Genomic DNA, 18433 nt, shown 5'->3' with positions numbered 1-18433 from the left:
GCAGCTGAGACTTTGAGACTTGAGACGAACCTGAACCTTGTCTGCACTCACCGCCGGCCTGACCTGACTGCCTGAGCGGGAGCGGGAGCGAGAGCGACAGCACACAACACAACGGAGCTTCAAAACTTTGCAGCCGATGAGTCATAGAAGAATAAATAACACGAGAATAGTTCGACGAATGAGGCCCAAGATGGAAAGGCCCAGCAAGATATAGACAAAAAGTATTGCGTCGACAGCAGGGTTCGAACCTGCGCGGGCGTAGCCCAACAGATTTCAAGTCTGTCTCCTTAACCACTCGGACATATCGACCTTTTGTTCACCCCTATTTTCTGTAATTATTTGTAAGTGAGTGCTGTCAGGTGAAACAACTCACATAACGCCGCCAACCAACCCGGCCAGAAACCAAAATGGACCCACCTGAAGCTCATCCTGTTACAGAGACTAGCGAAAATGACTGCCAGAAATCTGAAAGGACTTCTACTAAGTACAGTATCCTAAAGCATGAATTTTTAGGCAAAGCGCTAGCTAGTCTGCTTGCTGATGACTTTCTTTTCTCAGCTGCATTTTATTGCGCGCCTCTCTAAAGCGTGACTCAGCTCCAAACTCATTGTCCAACTTGAGACCAGAAAACAAAGAATGCTATATTTATTGATCGTATTGGACCATTCCATGTCCACGTGATTCATGGCTTCATCCTATCTATATTATCCCAACCAAGAGAACCATATCCACCCATCCCCGAACACCACCAAACAAGGGGGACTGCACAAATGATATCAGAAAGCTTTTTTCTTTTTTTCTTTTTTTTTTTCTTTTCGAGAACGTGCAAAGCATGGTCGAAAATTCACAAAGCAGAGATGTCAGTGAACACTTGTGAAATCAGATAGCACAGAAGAACATTTCAATTTTACTGAATACATGCCTCATATACTTGATATCAACTACTAGTAATATCGATACATTTCAAGTTCACACAGCACCTGATGACTACTGCTAAACAGAAATACCAGTTACTAGCCTGCTACGGAAGAATCGATGATCTAGGCATCTATAAACGATACATACTAGTAAATTACAAGAACAACAACTAGGGTCAAGTTAACAGCTAGCAAGGTAGACTACAATAGTTTTCTTTTTCCAGCCCAAGTTGACTTCAGCAGCTCTAATGTGATCCCTTTTTCTTCTTGCTCTTGGCTTGTTTCGCCAAGAAAACCGACAGCCCTGTAAAGGCAAACTTCTTCCTCTTCCCTGAGAATTTCTTGTGAGCAGTTGCATCACTGCTATACACAACTGCACGCCTGCGGTTCAGGATCTGTCCAAGCGACATATTAGAAGCTTCGCTTGCGTCCTCTGAAACGCTTTTGTCATACCCATCTGGTCCCATTAGCTTCATGCTCAATATCTGCCCTATCGACAATGTTGGCTTCAAGGGACCCTTTGAAGCGTCAACTACATCCATATTCTGAGAATCTCTGGAACGGGGAGCTGGATGTTTGAACTTGGGAGGGTCATGGACTGAACGCCTCCTGTGTCCTGTCGTGGATCGACATCTGCGGAGAGCCTCTTCTACCGCGATCTTCCCGCGGTTAGCAGCATCCACCCTCTTCTGGGCCTCCTGTAGTGCCTTCTTACATTCCTCGACTTGTAACCGAGCTTCTTCCAGCTTTCTGAGAGAGTCAGATTCTGTCTGGCTGGCTTCATCGACCTGTACCATTGCAGCTTCGATTTTCTTTCTTGAGCATTCATCAGCCTCCTGAGCTTTGGCAGCAAGCTCAGAGTACTCTTCCAATGAAAGGCTCACGCCTTCCGTGCCCTGAAGATCCTCAGCTGAAGCTTCATTGCTTAGTAGGATCTTGATTTCAGCAAGGGCAAGAGCTTCTGCTGCTCTTGCTGCCTCTTCTATTTTCTTGGCTGCACGACACCTCACCTCAGCAGTGCCAATGCTAGCTCTCATCTGCTCAATTTCGGCAGACAGCATAGCAGCTTCAGATTTTGACGAATTCGCAGCATTCCTGAGCTGCTCTAGCTCAGATGTCATCTTCTTGATCTCGACAAAGATGTCTGACGGATCGTCACGCCTCCTCTGCAGACCCCGCAGAGTCTGCAGCTTCTGTGCGGTCGGGTCCAGCTCGTCCTCCAGAGAGGCAATCAACGTCATATTGGCGCAAACCTTCTCTCGGCTTCTCTCCACCAAGACTCTCTCTTTGGCAATGTCGTTCCGCAGCGACTCGACGGAGGCTCTGATAGCCGCAAGATCACTCGTGGTCCTGTTTAGGTTGGCTTTTGCCTGCTCAAGGCCCTTCAGCACTGAAGATCCAGGAGACTGCTGCAGCTGCACATGTAGCGCGCCCATAATCGCACCAGTTTCAGCATTCTCAGGCTGCACTTCTGCAGGTTCTCCGGTGCCAATGGGCAGCACTGAAGAACCAGGGGATTGCTGAAGCTGCTGCACATGTAGCGCGCCCATAACAACATCAGTTTCAGCATTCTCAGGCTGCATTTCTGCAGGCTCTTCAGTGCCAGTGGGCGCCTCGGCTTGACCCTGAACCCACTCTTCAGGGATGCAGAATGCACCGGCATCCTCGTTCTGTATCTTTAGCTTTAAATCTGCAACCACCTTCTTGGTGGACTCCAACTCTTTCAGCACATCAAGCGTCTCCCTTTCTTTGACTCCGAGCTCCTTCTCTAGCTGCGCGCTCTGCTCCTCCAGATCGGCCAGTTCTTCGGCCCCCTCCTGCTTCTGCAGCAGAAGGTGCGAAATTTTATCTACCTGCCGCATTTCCCTCCCAATAAATCTAGGAACCACAGACGACACAGTCGCGAGTGGTGAACCAACCAACAAAAAAGCACGATACACGCCATACGCAAGAGACATTTGCGGCGGCGGCGCCGTGCGAGGAACACAGATTGGCTACCTTTGGGTTTGGGGGCGCGAACATACGCTTGATAAGGTGGGAGCTCCAGGCGGCGCTGCCGCCGAAGTGGTCGACGGCCTCGCGTACCGACTTGAAGGGCGCCGAGGTGTCGACCTCAGCCCTGCCCTGCAGGCCGGCGCCGGCGCCGCCGGCGGAGGCGCCGGGCGGGGCGAGTTCTTGCGGCTCGGCCTCGCCGTTCATGGGGACTCGTGCGCAGATGATGCCTCTCTCTTCTTTCTTGGGTTCCGTCCGTGGGGTTTTGGTGGGGGCGGGGGTGAGAGGAGAGGACGACCGACGACAGAGAGAGCCAAAGGAATCGAAGCCAGTGGAAGCGAGCACGGCGGGGTTTGGATGGATTTTGTTTTATTTATTTATCGCCATGGGTGACTGTTGGCCGGGCCGCTGGTACAGTAAAATTGTAGTAGCCGTTTGGGAGCCGTTGGCGCGTTGCTACCTCTCCTCTCCTGTGTCTGTGCACTTGCAGGCTTTTCCTAGCCTTTTGGCCTTTTTGCTACAGACAGCAAAGGTGACGTTTGAAATTGGACTTTGCTTTGTGCAAGCACCACGAGATTTGGCAAATACTGCCTCAGTAAAAAAAAAAAAAAATGCAAAATCTCGCTTTTTCAAGTAGTTAAACAGATTAAGGTTGACTAAGTCCATTTAAAATAAACAAGTATCATTATATTATCATTTAATATATTATTATCATAGTACACCTGAAAAAGTCGTAAATATTAACAATATTTTGCACAATCTTAATAAAATTTACGGGGATTTAGCTCAATCCAAACTCAGAATTGCATCTTTTGAGACGGAGGTAGTAATTGTACGCCCCTGATTCTACAGCCTGTTGGTTTGGCTGGGCTTGTTCGTTGCTGGTTCGTGAAGAAGTACTGCTGGCTGGTTTGGTGTGAGAGAAAAATATTGTTCTGGCTGGAAATTTACGATCGTTTACGACAAGCACAAGCCAACCGAACAGGCTGCTAAAAGATACTGAATATGTTTACTAAATTTGACAAGATGCAATTCTTGGTTTTATTTGATGGTTTGACTCAACCAAATCTAGAATTCCACAGTTTTGATACGGAGGTAATAATTCACTACGTTAGATTTCATAATCACTGCCGGATCGGAACCTCCTGTCAATCGGTAGTGATGGGACCGGCAATGATAAGTAGTAAAACTGAAAATATGTGTTTCTTGGGATTCAAAATCGAGACCTCAACGTTAACGTCTCCGCGAGTGCATATACTTATCACCGCCGGCTCCACCATAACCGGCAGTGATTGTTGTTCTTGCATGGTAATTGTACTCCCTCCGTTGTAAAGGATATACTATGATAATATACTAGAGTCAAACCATTAAATAAAACCTAGAATTTACTACCTCTGTCTCAAAAGCCTCGGTCTTGTAATGCTATGTTATCGAATTTTATTTGTTATCGATCATAATAATATATTTAAAGCCATAGGTTTAGAGCAGTGTTCTAAATAACAGGCTGTAGCATCAAGCGAAGGGGTCTACTTGGTCGCTATAGCGCCGCTATATCCCACTATTTAGTATAATGTTGTTTGTTGCTATAGCATCTCTATTTAGAACACTGGTTTAGAGAATTGGGAGGAAGTAAGTATTTCAATTATCTAGTACAAAAGTAGAACTGATATAACTTGTTGGACTCATGTGCAGTATACAAAGATTGAACTGCAAGCTGGTGATGCAGAAGCGGTTCCCACTTCCCGCAATGAAATGCATCATAAAATGTTTATTTTCCTATCTTTACGTTGCATATCATACACTACGGGAGAAGCAAAATTTGTCGAGTGCCACATGCTTTGTCGAGTGCTGAAAATAGGGCACTCAGCAAAGCCACTCTTTGCCGAGTGTTGCACTCGGCAAAGAATTGCACTCGGCAAAGAGTGGCTTTGCCGAGTGCCACAGCGTGCCCGACGCTCGGCAAAGCACGCCACTCGGCAAAGGCACTCTTTGCCGAGCGCAACACTCGGCAAAGAGCGTACTCGGCAAAATGCCCGTCAGTTGCCCGCCTACCCCGCCCATGCCGTTACCATCTTTAAAAAAAATGTTTACCGAGCGCTTAACCTGACACTCGGCAAAGAGGCCCTTTGCCGAGTGCTGTGGCCTGACACTCGGCAAAGGCCCTCTTTGCCGAGTGTCAGGCATGGCACTCGACAAAGTATTTTTGTTTTTTTTTTGAATTTTGATTTCAATTTTTTTGTAGACCTTATCTATTGTTTACAAGCACATGTTAAAATTGGGGACCTTTTTATAACTTTTTGCTATATTTCTTGAATTAATTTTGTTTACTTGCATTTTTTCTGAAAAAGTAAATTTGAACTGCAGGTGCATGAAATAATGAAATGTAGCCATTCAAAAAATGATAGTCATGTTGTAGAGTGTATTTTGAGGCCGTATGCAGGAACTCACCCAAAATTTTGAACGCCTTGTTCGCCAAACATGACGACCCGCTTGTGGTCGGAGTGTATTTAAATTATAGAAAATGCAAACAAAGTCCAAAATTCACAAAACTTGTCGAGGTGTTGTGTGATCGCATGTGGACGCTATGATAAAAATTTGAGAAGGTTTCGAGCAAGTTGTGACGTCAGATGCCTAAAACCCAGACATCCCCACGCCGCCCCTCGGCGGCCGGCCCTGCCCCCGGCCCGGCCGTCCCTGCAGAGAGGAGGAGCCCGACCGTGGTGCCTTGCCCCCAACCAGGCCGTCCCTGCAGAGAGGAGGAGGAGGGGAGAAAGAGAAGGGGAGGAGGAGAAGGGAGGTGGGAGAAGGAGAAGGGAGAAGGAAGAAGGAGAAGGGAGGAGAAGGAGAAGGGAGGAGGAAGAAGGAGAAGGGAGGAGGAGGAGGAAGAAGAAGAAGGAGAAGGGAGGAAGGAGGAAGAAGAAGGAGGAGGAGGAAGAAGGAGAAGGGGGAGGAGGAGACGGACCTCGGTCCGACGACCGTTCACGCTGTTCGTCGATGACATTCGTCCACTCCGTCGTCCCCGCACATCGCCGTTCATCCACGCCGTTGTCCCCGTCCCTCGCCGGAAAAAAGGTAAAGGCTCCGGGGGTGTTGGACTTGGTGTTGTTTATGTGTTGACGGCCTTCGTGTCGGGTTTGTGTATGTGTGGGCCATCGTGCCCCAAATGTGGACGTCGGCCATCGTGCCGGCTTTTTCTTGTAGGTTTTGGAAACCTCCCCGTACAGGGGAGGTTCTGCCGAATTTTTCAAGTAATAGTGATGTGTTTCTTCTTTTGCAGAGCAGGAGCTGTTGGAGGGGACCCGAAGCACCTCGGCGATCCCGATCATCTTCGTTGGTGCTGCGGTCATGCCTGCACTACTTCATCTCGCCACTGCACCGACTCGCCACTGCGCCGCTAGCCTTTCTCCACCACCACCCTAGGTATAATTGACCTCTCTTGCTTACAGTTGTCGTACGTAACCCAGTTAGGCGTCTCCCGTATGAAACAGATACGGTTGGAGGTATGCGGATCTTTGCATATCTATGACCGTATCTGTTTCGGATTGTCCACGTTTTTTGGACAGCCCGCGGATGCGTAGATGGGTTAGTTTCCATGTTCTACTCGGATCTGAGATGGAGTTTCGGCACCACCTCCCTGTTGTTCTCCGGATACACACTCTCCCTTCCAGGATGTGTATTAGGAGAATAGTAGGGAGGTGCTGCCAAAATTCTATCTCGGATCGGAGTAGAGCATGAAAACTAACCTTATCTATGCATCCGCGGGTGGGATTAGGACCTATCCTCACCTATTAGACAGCAGGCACGCCGTGCAGATGAAACTGATGGTTATATTACTCCGTTATGTGTATATGATATTGCTCCGTTATGTGTATATACTAGAGGATGGAGAACCATGAGTGGATGTACATGGGACGCCCAAGTCAGGCTCAAATCACCCGTGAATGGATGGATAAGACCGAGAAATTCTTGGACCATGCATTTAAGGAAGCTAAGGGAGCGAGAGACACGTTCTGTCCCTGCAGCGATTGTGAAAACAAGAAAAGAAAAACAAGGGAAGTCATGATGAAGCATCTTTGCAAGTTTGGATTTATGCCAAACTATACCCGGTGGGTGTACCATGGTGAAGCCTATCGTCCTAGAGAGGAGGTCGTGAGACGATGCTTGGAGGCATTTGATGGTTATGATGGGGTAGAAGGATGGTTAGGTGACTATGAGGATGCGATGTTTGCTGAAAGACCTCCGGAGGTCGAGCAGGAGGATGAGGAGGAGCCAGAGCCAAGCGCTAAGGCGTTCTTGGCCATGTTGGAATTGGCACAGAAGTTCCTACATGAGAAGACAACGGTTTCTCAACTGGATGCCATTGGGCGCCTACTGGGGTTGAAGTCCCAGCACAACATGACTTGAGCCTGCTTCGATGCTATGATGGCAATTATTGGGGATTTGCTTTCGGAGGGTCATCATCTGTCGAGCAGCTTGTACGAGTCAACGAGACTCCTTTGGGCACTGAAGATGCTGTATGAGCAGATACATTGTTGTCCGAAGGGGTGTGTCCTATTTAGGAAAGATCACAAGGATGCAAAGTACTGTCCAAAGTGTAAATCCTCTAGGTATGTGGAGGTAGACAAAGGTGATGACAAGAAGGAGCAGAATGAGGGGATCCCCATGAAAGTCCTACGATACCTTCCGATCATACCGAGGCTCCAACGACTATTCATGTCCGAGGAGTTCGCAAAACAGATGACATAGCACAAGAATGGTGTTCGATACAATCCTGATAAGATGGTACATCCAGCAGATGGTGAAGCATGGAAAAGCTTTAATGGCAACCATCATGGCAAAGATGAGGAGGCCCGTAATGTACGCATTGCACTGGCAATGGATGGGTTCAATCCTTATGGAATGATGTCGGCCCCATACACTTGTTGGCCTGTGTTTGCTATCCCCCTCAATCTCCCCCCTGGGGCCCTACTTTAACGGCAAAACATATTCTTGACGTTGATAATTCCTGGACACCCAGGAAACAAAATGGGTGTGTACATGGAGCCGGTTTATGATGAATTGATCAAGGTTTAGAATGAAGGCGTATGGACTTATGACCGAGCTACAAAGAAGAACTTCAAAATATATGTTTGGTACTTGTACTCCATGCATGACTTCCTGGCGTATGGGATATTCACCGGCTGGTGTGTCCATGGGAAGTTTCCATGCCTAGTATGCAAGGCAGCTCTACAGTTCATTTGGTTGAAGAAGGGTGGCAAGTTCTCGTTGTTCGACAAGCATCGGCAGTTCCTCCCTCTTGACCATCCATTCAGAGAAGACACCAAGAACTTCACGAAAGGTGTCACGGTGACCGACCCTACACCTCAGAAGATGACTGGTGGCTAGGTTCATGCTCAGATAGATGCTCTCATGGTCCCGACGCAGAAAGATAATCCAAAGAAGGGTAAAAGAAAGAAAGTTAATCTAAAGAAAGATAATCCAAACAAAGATCGCTTTATGGGCTATGGTGTGGAACATATGTGGACTCATAAGTCAGGATTGGAGAGGCTTCCCTATTTTGATGACCTTCTCCTTTCACATAACATAGATGTAATGCACACTGAGAAGAATGTCGCCGAAGCACTTTGGGCAACACTCATGGACATTCTTGACAAGACAAAGGACAACCCTAAGGCTAGAGTAGACATGGCAACACTATGCGATAGACCAAAGCTACAGATGTTGCCTCCAAGAGACGGCAAACCATGGAAAAGGCCCAGGCGAGAGCCATCGACTGACCATGAGCGCGGCTCCTCGCGCTCTTCTAGGGACGATGACGACCCTCTACCCATGGTGGGCGAGGAGGTGGCTCCACAAATGTACGATGAGGAGGTGGTTCCGCACACGTCCGAGGAGGGGGCAGGGGGTTCGACTTCCTCTGCAGCCTCCAAACCCTACTTGCAAGGTCCCAGCCAGCTCCCGAAGCGACCGATTCCTCCTCACCGCCACCCACTGATTGCACCCGAGGGGGATAAGTAAGTAACTTCATATGTTCTTCATTTGATATGTTAAAAAATGATAATAAGAGCTAATAATAACTATTGTTAACCACTTGTGCAGGAACTGGATGCTTGTGGAGGAGGGGATCGAGGCTCGCAATGTCAATGGGATCCTAGGACTTCTATGCAGGGAACACTTCCCTGGCCTAGTGTGGACGTCAGAGGATGAGGACCCAGTGGTACCCTCGTTCGACCAGTATGCCCTCATCACCACCAACACTGAGCATAGAAACTTGGTGGATCGGGTGATTCAGGAGTTGTGGGTAAGCCTTTCTCGCACTATGGCCCTCAATTCATTGCATTCAATGCACATTCTTTACAAAATAATGGATTCCTTGTGTCTTTATGCAGGACTTCTTCATATGCCAGCCGGGACAGGAGGATAGGGCGTATCAGGTGGCTTACGCGTCCTGTAAAAGGCGTGTCTCGGACTTGTATTACGAGGCCCGCCTCCAGGCGCACAGAGACTACAACGCCACCTTTCGTAACAGAAGAATCAACAAGACACAGGGAAGAAGGGAGATAGAGGTTCTTACCAGGGAGCAGTACCTATAGGTAAATAGAAAACATCTTCTATTGATTTCTTCTGAGATTAACTATGCCTAATTTGATCTTATGATGGCTTGTAGGTGATTCCAAACTGGTGCGCCACCCACCCCGATTGCTGGGCTGCTATAGTGGACAAATGGTTGGACGCGGACTGGCAGAGGGCGCACCAAGAGAAAAGCAAGCTCCGTATGATGATGCCAGGTGTACCTCACCATCAGGGCAGCGCCAGCCTCAGCAAGTATGCGAAGACATATGTAAGTCTCCACCATTTGTCTTATCTAGCCGCGCTCAGTTTTGCATTATTTCTTACCACATGTTGTTGTCTTTCTCGTAGTCGGCGGCGCACGGTGGCCAGCCAATTGGCCAACTCACGGCGTATGCTCTGGCCCACATGGGCTCGGCAAAGTCCAACATCAAGTACAACCCAGTTGCGGCCCCAAAGGCGTACACCAACTCCAACGTCCACACCCGCCTCACTTCTTACACGGAGGCGGCAAGGTCAGTCCATGGGCCCGACTACGATCCGAGGATAGAGGAGTGCCTTGATCCTGAGCTTGTGATGAGGGTGGGGGAAGGCAAGAAGCATGGATGTTTCTAGATTGGCGACGGCATCCTCGACACGGGCTCTACTCCTCCTCTCCACCGCCTCCGAGCAGCGAGCACAAGCTCTAGCATGCCCATAAGGCAACGGCTGTCATCGGTGGCGGCACTCTAGGTAAGTATTCCAGTTTTATTCGTCGTTCTTTGTCATTTACATTCCTTAGCTATGCATTATTGAAACATTGGTGTCAAATGTTGCAGGCCGAGCCGCAGCAACTTTGGTCCTAGCAGGAGGCCCAGCTGGCTAAGCGGGAGGCCGAGCGTCAGAGGCTACAAGCTTTGGAGGCCCAGCAAGCAGGTTTGCTCCAGTTCGTGCAACAACTTGGGCTGCAACAAGGTTGGGAGATCCCAGCCAACCTGCTTGCACCACCACCACCACCACATCGTCCAGATTCTACTCCGGTGAGTATGAGTATGGATGCTTTACTTTCTATGCTCATGCTTAGTGTCAAATCTAGTGATGGCCTTTCGTGCCGGATTTGTTAATGTGTGGGCCTTCGTGCCGGGTTTGTTGATGTGTCGGCCTTCGTGCCGGAAATGTGGTTGTCGGCCTTCGTGCCGACGTTTTTCTTGCAGGTTTTGGAAACCTCCCCGTGCAGGGGAGGTGCTGCCGAAATTTTCAACTTTTCTTTAAACTGCTTACATTTTTATCTTGTTACTCACGTGCAATTTCTTCTCTTTTGTGCAGCATCAATCGAGGGCGGCGTCGAACCATCTCGGAGGGTCGCCGGCATCGCAAGTTCGGGCATCGCAACCCTCACATTCGCCGTGAGTCGCTTCCGGAGTCGGTTTTATGTAGGCATGCCTTTATGTATTGAACTTGTGGTTTGTAATATATTGTGGATTTCAGACATGATTGGTCGTTTGTGATATATATATGTGGTTTCTGATATATTGTGTTGAATTGTGGTTTCTAATATATATATGCACCGTTGTTTACATGGAAAATCAAAAAACAAAAAAAAATTGTTGTGGCTTTGCCGAGTGCAATGACCATTGCACTCGGCAAAGCTGGGAAAATAGCAGCAACAATTTCCTAGATTTGCCGAGTGCAATGGCCATTGCACTCGACAAAGAAAATTTAAAAAAAATAAAAAATGCTTTGCCGAGTGCCTTAGCAGTGGCACTCGGCAAAGATTTTTTTTTAAAAAAATAAAAACAGGCTTTGACGAGTGCCTCGGCGCTATGGCACTTGGCAAAGAAATTAAAAAAATTTAAGACGGCGTGAGCCTTCGGCCAACGGTCGTCAATCCTTTGCCAGGCGGCAAGGTCAGTCCATGGGCCCGACTACGATCCGAGGATTGAGGAGCGCCTTGATCCTGAGCTCGTGATGAGGGTGGGGGAAGGCAAGAAGCATGGACGTTTCTGGATTGGCGATGGCATCCTTGACACGGGCTCTACTCCTCCTCCCCACCGCCTCCGAGCAGCGAGCACAAGCTCTAGCGTACCCATAAGGCAACGGCTGTCATCGGTGGCGGCACTCCAGGTAAGTATTCCAGTTTTATTCGTCGTTCTTTTTCATTTACATTCCTTAGCTATGCATTATTGAAACATTGGTGTCAAATGTTGCAGGCCGAGCTGCAGCAACTTCGGTCCCAGCAGGAGGCCTAGCTGGCTGAGCGGGAGGCCGAGCGTCAGAGGCTACAAGCTTTGGAGGCCCAGCAAGCAGGTTTGCTCCAGTTCGTGCAACAACTTGGGCTGCAACAAGGTTGGGAGATCCCAGCCAACCTGCTTGCACCACCACCACCACATCGTCTAGATTCTACTCCGGTGAGTATGAGTACGGATGCTTTACTTTCTATGCTCATGCTTAGTGTCAAACCTAGTGATGGCCTTCGTGCCGGATTTGTTGATGTGTGGGCCTTTGTGCCGGGTTTGTTGATGTGTCGGCCTTCGTGCCGGAAATGTGGTTGTCGGCCTTTGTGCCGACGTTTTTCTTGCAGGTTTTCGAAATTTCCCCATGCAGGGGAGATGCTGCCGAAATTTTCAACTTTTCTTTAAACTGCTTACATTTTTATCTTGTCACTCACGTGCAATCTCTTCTCTTTTGTGCAGCATCAATCGGGGGCGGCGTCGAACCATCTCGGAGGGTCGCCGGCATCGCAAGTTAGGGCGTCGCAACCCTCACATTCGCCGTGAGCCGCTTCCGGAGTCGGTTTTACGTAGGTATGCCTTTATGTATTGAACTTGTGGTTTGTAATATATTATGGATTTCAGACATAATTGGTCATTTGTGATATATATATATATATGTGGTTTCTGATATATTGTGTTGAATTGTGGTTTCTAATATATATATATTTATACACACACACACACACACACACACACACACACACACACACACACATACACACACACACACATATATATATATATATATATATATATATATATATATATATATATATATATATATATATATATATATATATACAGGGAGAGGCTATTCAGCAGCCGGCTACAAAATAAGTTATTCTGTAGCCACCTCTATTTACCATAATTTTATATATTAATTTACCATAATGTCAATACATATTTACGATAGTTGGGTTACTATAACACATGGGAATATTTACCATAACGTTATAGTAAACCACTTAGTAAGGAGTTACTGTAAATCTCGTAAATTAACATAGTAATTATCGTAACTCAAAGTGGCTACAGAATAAGTTATTCTGCAGCCAGCTATAGGATAGTAGTTCTATATATATATATATATGCACTGTTGTTTACATGGAAAAGCAAAAAACAAAAAAAAATTGCTGTGGCTTTGCCGAGTGCAATGACCATTGCACTCGGCAAAGCTGGGAAAATAGCAGCAACAATTTCTCAAATTTGCCGAGTGCAATGGCCATTGCACTCGGCAAAGGAAATTTAAAAAAAAATAAAAAATGCTTTGCTGAGTGCCTTGGCAGTTACACTCGGCAAAGAAAATTTAAAAAAAAAACAGGCTTTGCCGAGTGCCTCGGCGCTATGGCACTCGGCAAAGAAATTAAAAAAATTAAGACGGCGTGAGCCTTCGGCCAACGGCCGTCAATCCTTTGCCGAGTGCCAGCTTGACACTTTGCAAAGCCTTTGCCGAGTGCCCGAGATTTGGCACTCGGCAAAGCAGGCTTCACCGTGAAAAGGTTCGACGGAGCCTCTTTGCCGAGTGTTGCACTCGACAAATCACTCGGCAAAGGATTTGCCGAGTGCATGGGTGCCTTTGTCGAGTGTATGGAGCACTCGGCAAAGCGTGTGGCTGCTGTAGTGATAACATGCATGGCTATGCGCCTAGGGCGATCCGGAACTGTAAACCATTGAATTACTAGGTATGATGGTTAGTGTCTCATTGCATCTTATGTCTCAGTAAATTTTCTTTGATTTTGCCTAAGTTGTTGTTGTAAACTGTAAAGCGACTACAATGCGTCTCTGGATCTGCCCCCATACCATAACTACTTCCACAAGTAGGGTGAAAATCCTTCATAATAATAAGAAAACATTTAACATGTTCTCGTGTAGTATATATGTATATCAATATATGGTACTATATATTTTGTTGAGAGCACGTGCAACAACAATATCACTCATTACAAGAGGTACCATAGTGTATCACACTAACCAGTTTCGGTATGCAGACAATATCTGCACGCACACGAAAGTTATTCGTATATAGTAGTAGTAGTATGAGTAATAGCCAGAACAAGAAAACACAATATGAATAATATAAGTGGCTTAGCAACGTGCATGTTCACGTTGCTCCCGCGAGATGTTGCGTGAATGCATCTCAGGTTCAGACATGGCGACATTTGATGGGGCCCTTGATGTCGGGAACGCCAAAAACCGTAGTTGTGTAATTGCAGAAGCACGTTGTGATGCTTTTGAGTGAGCCACTAAGTTGCAGAATAGTGCCATGTTTTGCGTACGCTTCGACGGCTGCGTCATACTCAAGAGAGTTTGTAAAGCCGATAGGACACACGTCTTGCGGTGGTGGCGGTGTGTGCGTTGGAGATGGCGGCGGTGGAGGTACCGATGAAGGTGGTGGTGGTGGAGGTGTCTTCGAAGGTGGTGGTGGAGGCATCAATGAAGGTAGCGGTGGCGGTGGAGGCAACGTTGAAGGTGATGGAGGAGGTGGTGGAAGAGTTGGGGCTGGTGTTCGTGCAGGTGTTGGAGCTACTGTGGGTGCATGCGTCGAAGCTATCGTAGGTGCTGGAGTTGGGGCTAGTGCTGGTGCGCGTGTTGGTGTAGGTGTTGGAGTCGGTGTGGGTGCACGTGTCGGAGCCAGCGTAGGTGCTAGAGTCGGGGCTGGTGTCGATGCCAACGTAGGAGCACGAGTTGGGGCTGGTGTCGGCGTGCGTGTTGGCGTAGGTGTTGGAGCCGGTGTGGGTTCATGCACCAGAGCCAACATAGGTGCTTGAGTTGGGGCTGGTGTCGGTGCATGAGTTGGGGCTGGTGTTGGTGTAGGCGCTAGAGTTGGTGTGGGTGCACGTGTCGGAGCCAGCGTTGGTGCTCGAGTTGGGGCTGGTGTCGGTGCCACTGTAGGTGCACGAGTTGGGGTTAGTGTCGGTGTGCGTGTTGGTGCAGGTGTTGGAGCCGGTGTGGGTGCACGGGCTGGTGCCAGTGTAGGTGTTCGAGTTGGGGCTGGTGTCGGCGCGTGTGTTGGTGCAGGCGTTGGAGCCAGTGTGGGTGCGCGCGTCGGAGCCAGTGTAGGTGCACGAGTTGGGGCTAGTGTCGGTGCGCGTGTTGGTGCAGGTATTGGAGACGGTGTGGGTGCATGTATCGGTGCCACCGTAGGTGCACGAGTTAGGGTTGGTGTAGGTGTTGGAGCCGGTGTTGTTGCACGCGTCGGAGATAACGTAGGTGCTTGAGTTTGGGTCGGTGTCGGTGCCACCGTAGGTGCACGAGTTGGGGCTGGTATCGGTGTGCGTGTTGGTGCAGGTGTTGGAGCCAGTGTGGGTGCACGCACCGGAGCCCGCATAGGCGCTGGAGTTGGGCTCGGTGTCAGAGGTGGTGTTGGAGCTGGTTTGGGCGCACGTGGCGGTGACCGTCCCTGAGCCTGAACAGAGGCTGCGAGCATGAGTGTCACGGTGAGGAACAGTAGACGGCGGCGGGCCACAAGGGAAGGCAATGACTTGGACGCCATGGCCGCTAGCGGCGGACCCATGTTCTCAACCGTGTTCTTCTCTGTGTGTGCATGCCTTGAAGTCGAAGCGTACTGACCATACCCATATTTATAGGCTAGCTAGCCCGGGAGTCTTGTGCATTGGCCATTTTGGCCATTGGCCATTGGCCATTGGCCCTAACTTAGCTTGCGCACCGGGCGTCGTCGCCAGCCGGGTCGCCAAGCATTGCAAGTGCCAAGTGGGGGCATATTTTCGCGTCATATTACGTACGGGTACTTTGCCGGACGGAACAGTAGGTTGAAGCGTAAATTTCCACCGCGTGGACGTGCCGTTATATACGGTCAATGCAATTATTATTGCTTGTGGACTTGGCAGATCGAAGTGCAACTCCGCAGAACGCACGCTCCACGTACACGTACACGTGCCGATGTGCGTGCGTACACGTGCCGATAGTATATAGTACTTGTCAACTTGTGTGTATATATGGACAAGAAAATCTCCAAGAGCTATCGAGGTCTAGTTCTTGGTAGAGATGGCAATGGGTCGGGTGGAGCCTCCACGGATCCACCCCTGAAACCCGCCAAGGAAACCCACCCCGAACCCGAACCCCGGTTCGGGTGGAAATGCGCCCCCGCCCCCGCCCCCGAACCCGACGGGGAACCCGACACCCGAGGCAAGGGCGGCGCGACCCGCTCGGTCGAATTTCTCGGCCTCCGCGGGGGCTAATTTGTATCGCTCGTCTCGTCTCTGCTGAAGGGATTAGGGGGCAGACGGCAGAGGATCCGGCGGCGGGGACTTGCCGCATCCTCGAGGGTGGCAGGGGTGGCGGTGGTCCGGCTAACGGCGGCTACCGCAGGGCCGCAGGGAAGTCCTGATGCAACAGCTTGGGGGCGGCGTCACGGCGGACCAGCAGGGGCAGAGAGGGCCGCAGGGGCGGCGGCGAAGGACCGTAGGGGCAGCGGCGCAGCAGCTCGTGCTCGTCAATCGCCAGGGGCGGGGCACCTTGCCCATGCGGGTGCGGCTGCGCCTGCGGGAATAAGAAGAGGGGGGGGGGGGGGGGTTTCAAAACCCGTACCAATCCACCCCGTTTTGGGTCTCCGAACCCAAAAACCCACGGGGCGAGATTCAGACCTGCCCCCGCTCCCGCCTGGTCTAAAACCCATGGGTTTCGGGTCCAGACCCGACCTGTTGTCATCTTTAGTTCTTGGTGGGGGGTTTTCATCCCGGGGTTTTGCTCCCCCTTCTTCCAAAAGTGCCCTTAACGAAAAACTTGCGCTTCGGCCACGTTCGAAAAAAAAGTCTATCTATATATAGGACCATGCAAGAAGAAGGAGAAGCTGATCCACCGAGAGTACGTACGTACGTACGTACGTAATCCCCTAGACGAGAGCGAGGTCATCGTTTGGTAGCTAGTCCCGAACGAATGATCGATGCAATAACGGAAAGCACTACCAGCCTAGCCACTAATAACTCCCAACAGTGTCGGGATGGACTTTGTTAGCTCTAGCTGACTGAATGCGGATTGGAACGGGCCGGTCAAGATTACGTGCGCCTAACTCTGATAGGCCGAGGGATGCTACAGTGCCACTAACCAGTACACATGCATAAAAAAAGAAAAAAAAAACCAGTACACATGCACAGAGTCACACACACAGACCATGTGACGGATGATGCATGGTTTCTCCGAGGCAGTCACACACGTACACGGAGGAGCAAGTATAATAAGGGGTCGTAAGTGGATTGTACGCTAACATGGAGGAGAGAGAAGAGAAACGAGCTGTAAATTTACGGTCAGCTTATATATAAGAACCAAAAAAATTCTGTGAGACAGATAAATGGGCTGTAAGCGCCGGCTAACTATTATACAAGTGGGCTGATAGATTGGTTGTAGGTTTCCACATAGCCAGCAGTCGGTTGTATTATTAGCCTTGCTCTTAGTGGTTACAAGAGTCTTAATAGCACATCAGGTCCAGGGTTCGACTCGTCGTGGGAGTGATTTTTCCAAGATTTAATGGCGCTGTGCTTTCAGTGGTAAGTGACGTTTCCGTCGACAACGAGACGCCTGTGGTGACTTCGTCAATCTCGAGAATTTGACGACCCAGTCTTCGAAGATGATCAAAGGGGTAAAGTTTTGTATGCGTGCTTTCATAAGGCGAGTGTGTGCGCGTTGTGTCTGTGTTGTACTATGTCATTTGTAAAAAAAAAAAGATAAATATAATTAAACATTGTGAGTGTCTGTGTTGTGCTGTGTAATTCAAAAAAAAGATAGATATAGTTAAACTCCTTGCAAAACGAGAGGTGCACATATTTTGAGACGGAGAAAGTATATCTAAATGGGCAATAACATCTAGCCGTTTGTCAACATGTTTATTCTGGATTTGTAGTTTCCATAAAAAAAACAGGAAACTAAATTGCATGGTACGCAAGCAATTGCATCTCTACCAAAAAAATCTAGAAAATTTTAAAAAAAACAATTGATGTATAAACATGTTTTAAAACTTTGCATAATAAAAATATGACACGCAACCAGCATGAATGCAACATACATTAATGTTTTTTTTTTGAATCAACATACATTAATGTTGAATGCATTCATTTTATGCATTAGTACTGGTTGTGTATTTTGTTTTATATTAATTGTGAAAAGTTTTCAAAACATGTTTACATATCAATTAGAATGTTTAGATAATTTTCTCTATTTTTGGATAGTTTTTCAATTTTACAAGAGCTAAATCTATTTTTAAGTATTTAGGGATATTTTTACCAGATCTGAATATTTTATTTGAATTTTTCATATCCAAATCTATGTGTAGTTTTTTTTTTGAAATTTTAAAAGGTCATAGACTATTTTTTGTGATTTTAAAACTTTATCAAATATTTACCCACTTTTTAACTAAAAAGAACAAAATGTTTTTCAAAACCACAGGGAAGTAATTTGAATAGCTTTGAGGGTTTTTTTTTGGGGGGGGGGGGGGGGGGTTAAGATATCTGGTTTTGAGGGGCTTTGTGTGTGGGGGGGGGGGCTGGGGGTAAGATATCTAGTTTTTTTTAGTTCGAGGAAGAAAATCAGATAATTTTTTTTGAGACCTAGTTACAGGCGTAGATGTTCACATACATGAGCGCATACTCACTTCTATGAACATACGCACATGCACCTTACCCCTATGAGCACCTCCGAAGAACTGGAGTTGGAGGGGCATGTCATCTACCATTGAAAAAATAGCATTGTTGA

General features: G+C 48.2%; 2 protein-coding genes and 1 non-coding gene across 3 annotated transcripts; all 3 read right to left on the bottom strand.

Moving 5' to 3' along the window:
• Nucleotides 1-227: 227 nt before the first annotated feature.
• Nucleotides 228-309, bottom strand: TRNAS-UGA (transfer RNA serine (anticodon UGA)). Its single transcript has one exon. It is a non-coding gene; the product is annotated as a tRNA-Ser (tRNA).
• A 591-nt stretch (nt 310-900) lies between these two features.
• LOC136552919 (WEB family protein At2g38370-like) lies at nt 901-3228 on the bottom strand. The gene is made up of 2 exons (XM_066544493.1): nt 2916-3228; nt 901-2740 (listed from the first exon to the last, which is right to left on the bottom strand). The coding sequence occupies exons 1-2, from the start codon at nt 3114-3116 to the stop codon at nt 1163-1165; spliced, it is 1779 nt and encodes a 592-aa protein (XP_066400590.1). The 5' UTR covers nt 3117-3228; the 3' UTR covers nt 901-1162.
• An 11238-nt stretch (nt 3229-14466) lies between these two features.
• LOC136549232 (uncharacterized) lies at nt 14467-15242 on the bottom strand. Its single transcript, XM_066540481.1, has 2 exons — nt 15239-15242; nt 14467-15134 (listed from the first exon to the last, which is right to left on the bottom strand). The coding sequence occupies exons 1-2, from the start codon at nt 15240-15242 to the stop codon at nt 14467-14469; spliced, it is 672 nt and encodes a 223-aa protein (XP_066396578.1).
• Nucleotides 15243-18433: the final 3191 nt, after the last annotated feature.

The sequence above is a fragment of the Miscanthus floridulus genome, chromosome 4 (assembly GCF_019320115.1).
Source record: "Miscanthus floridulus cultivar M001 chromosome 4, ASM1932011v1, whole genome shotgun sequence".
In the NCBI taxonomy this organism is placed as follows: domain Eukaryota; kingdom Viridiplantae; phylum Streptophyta; class Magnoliopsida; order Poales; family Poaceae; genus Miscanthus; species Miscanthus floridulus.
The sequence above is the reverse complement of the archived record's forward strand: the minus strand, read 5'-3'. Positions and strand labels throughout refer to the sequence as shown.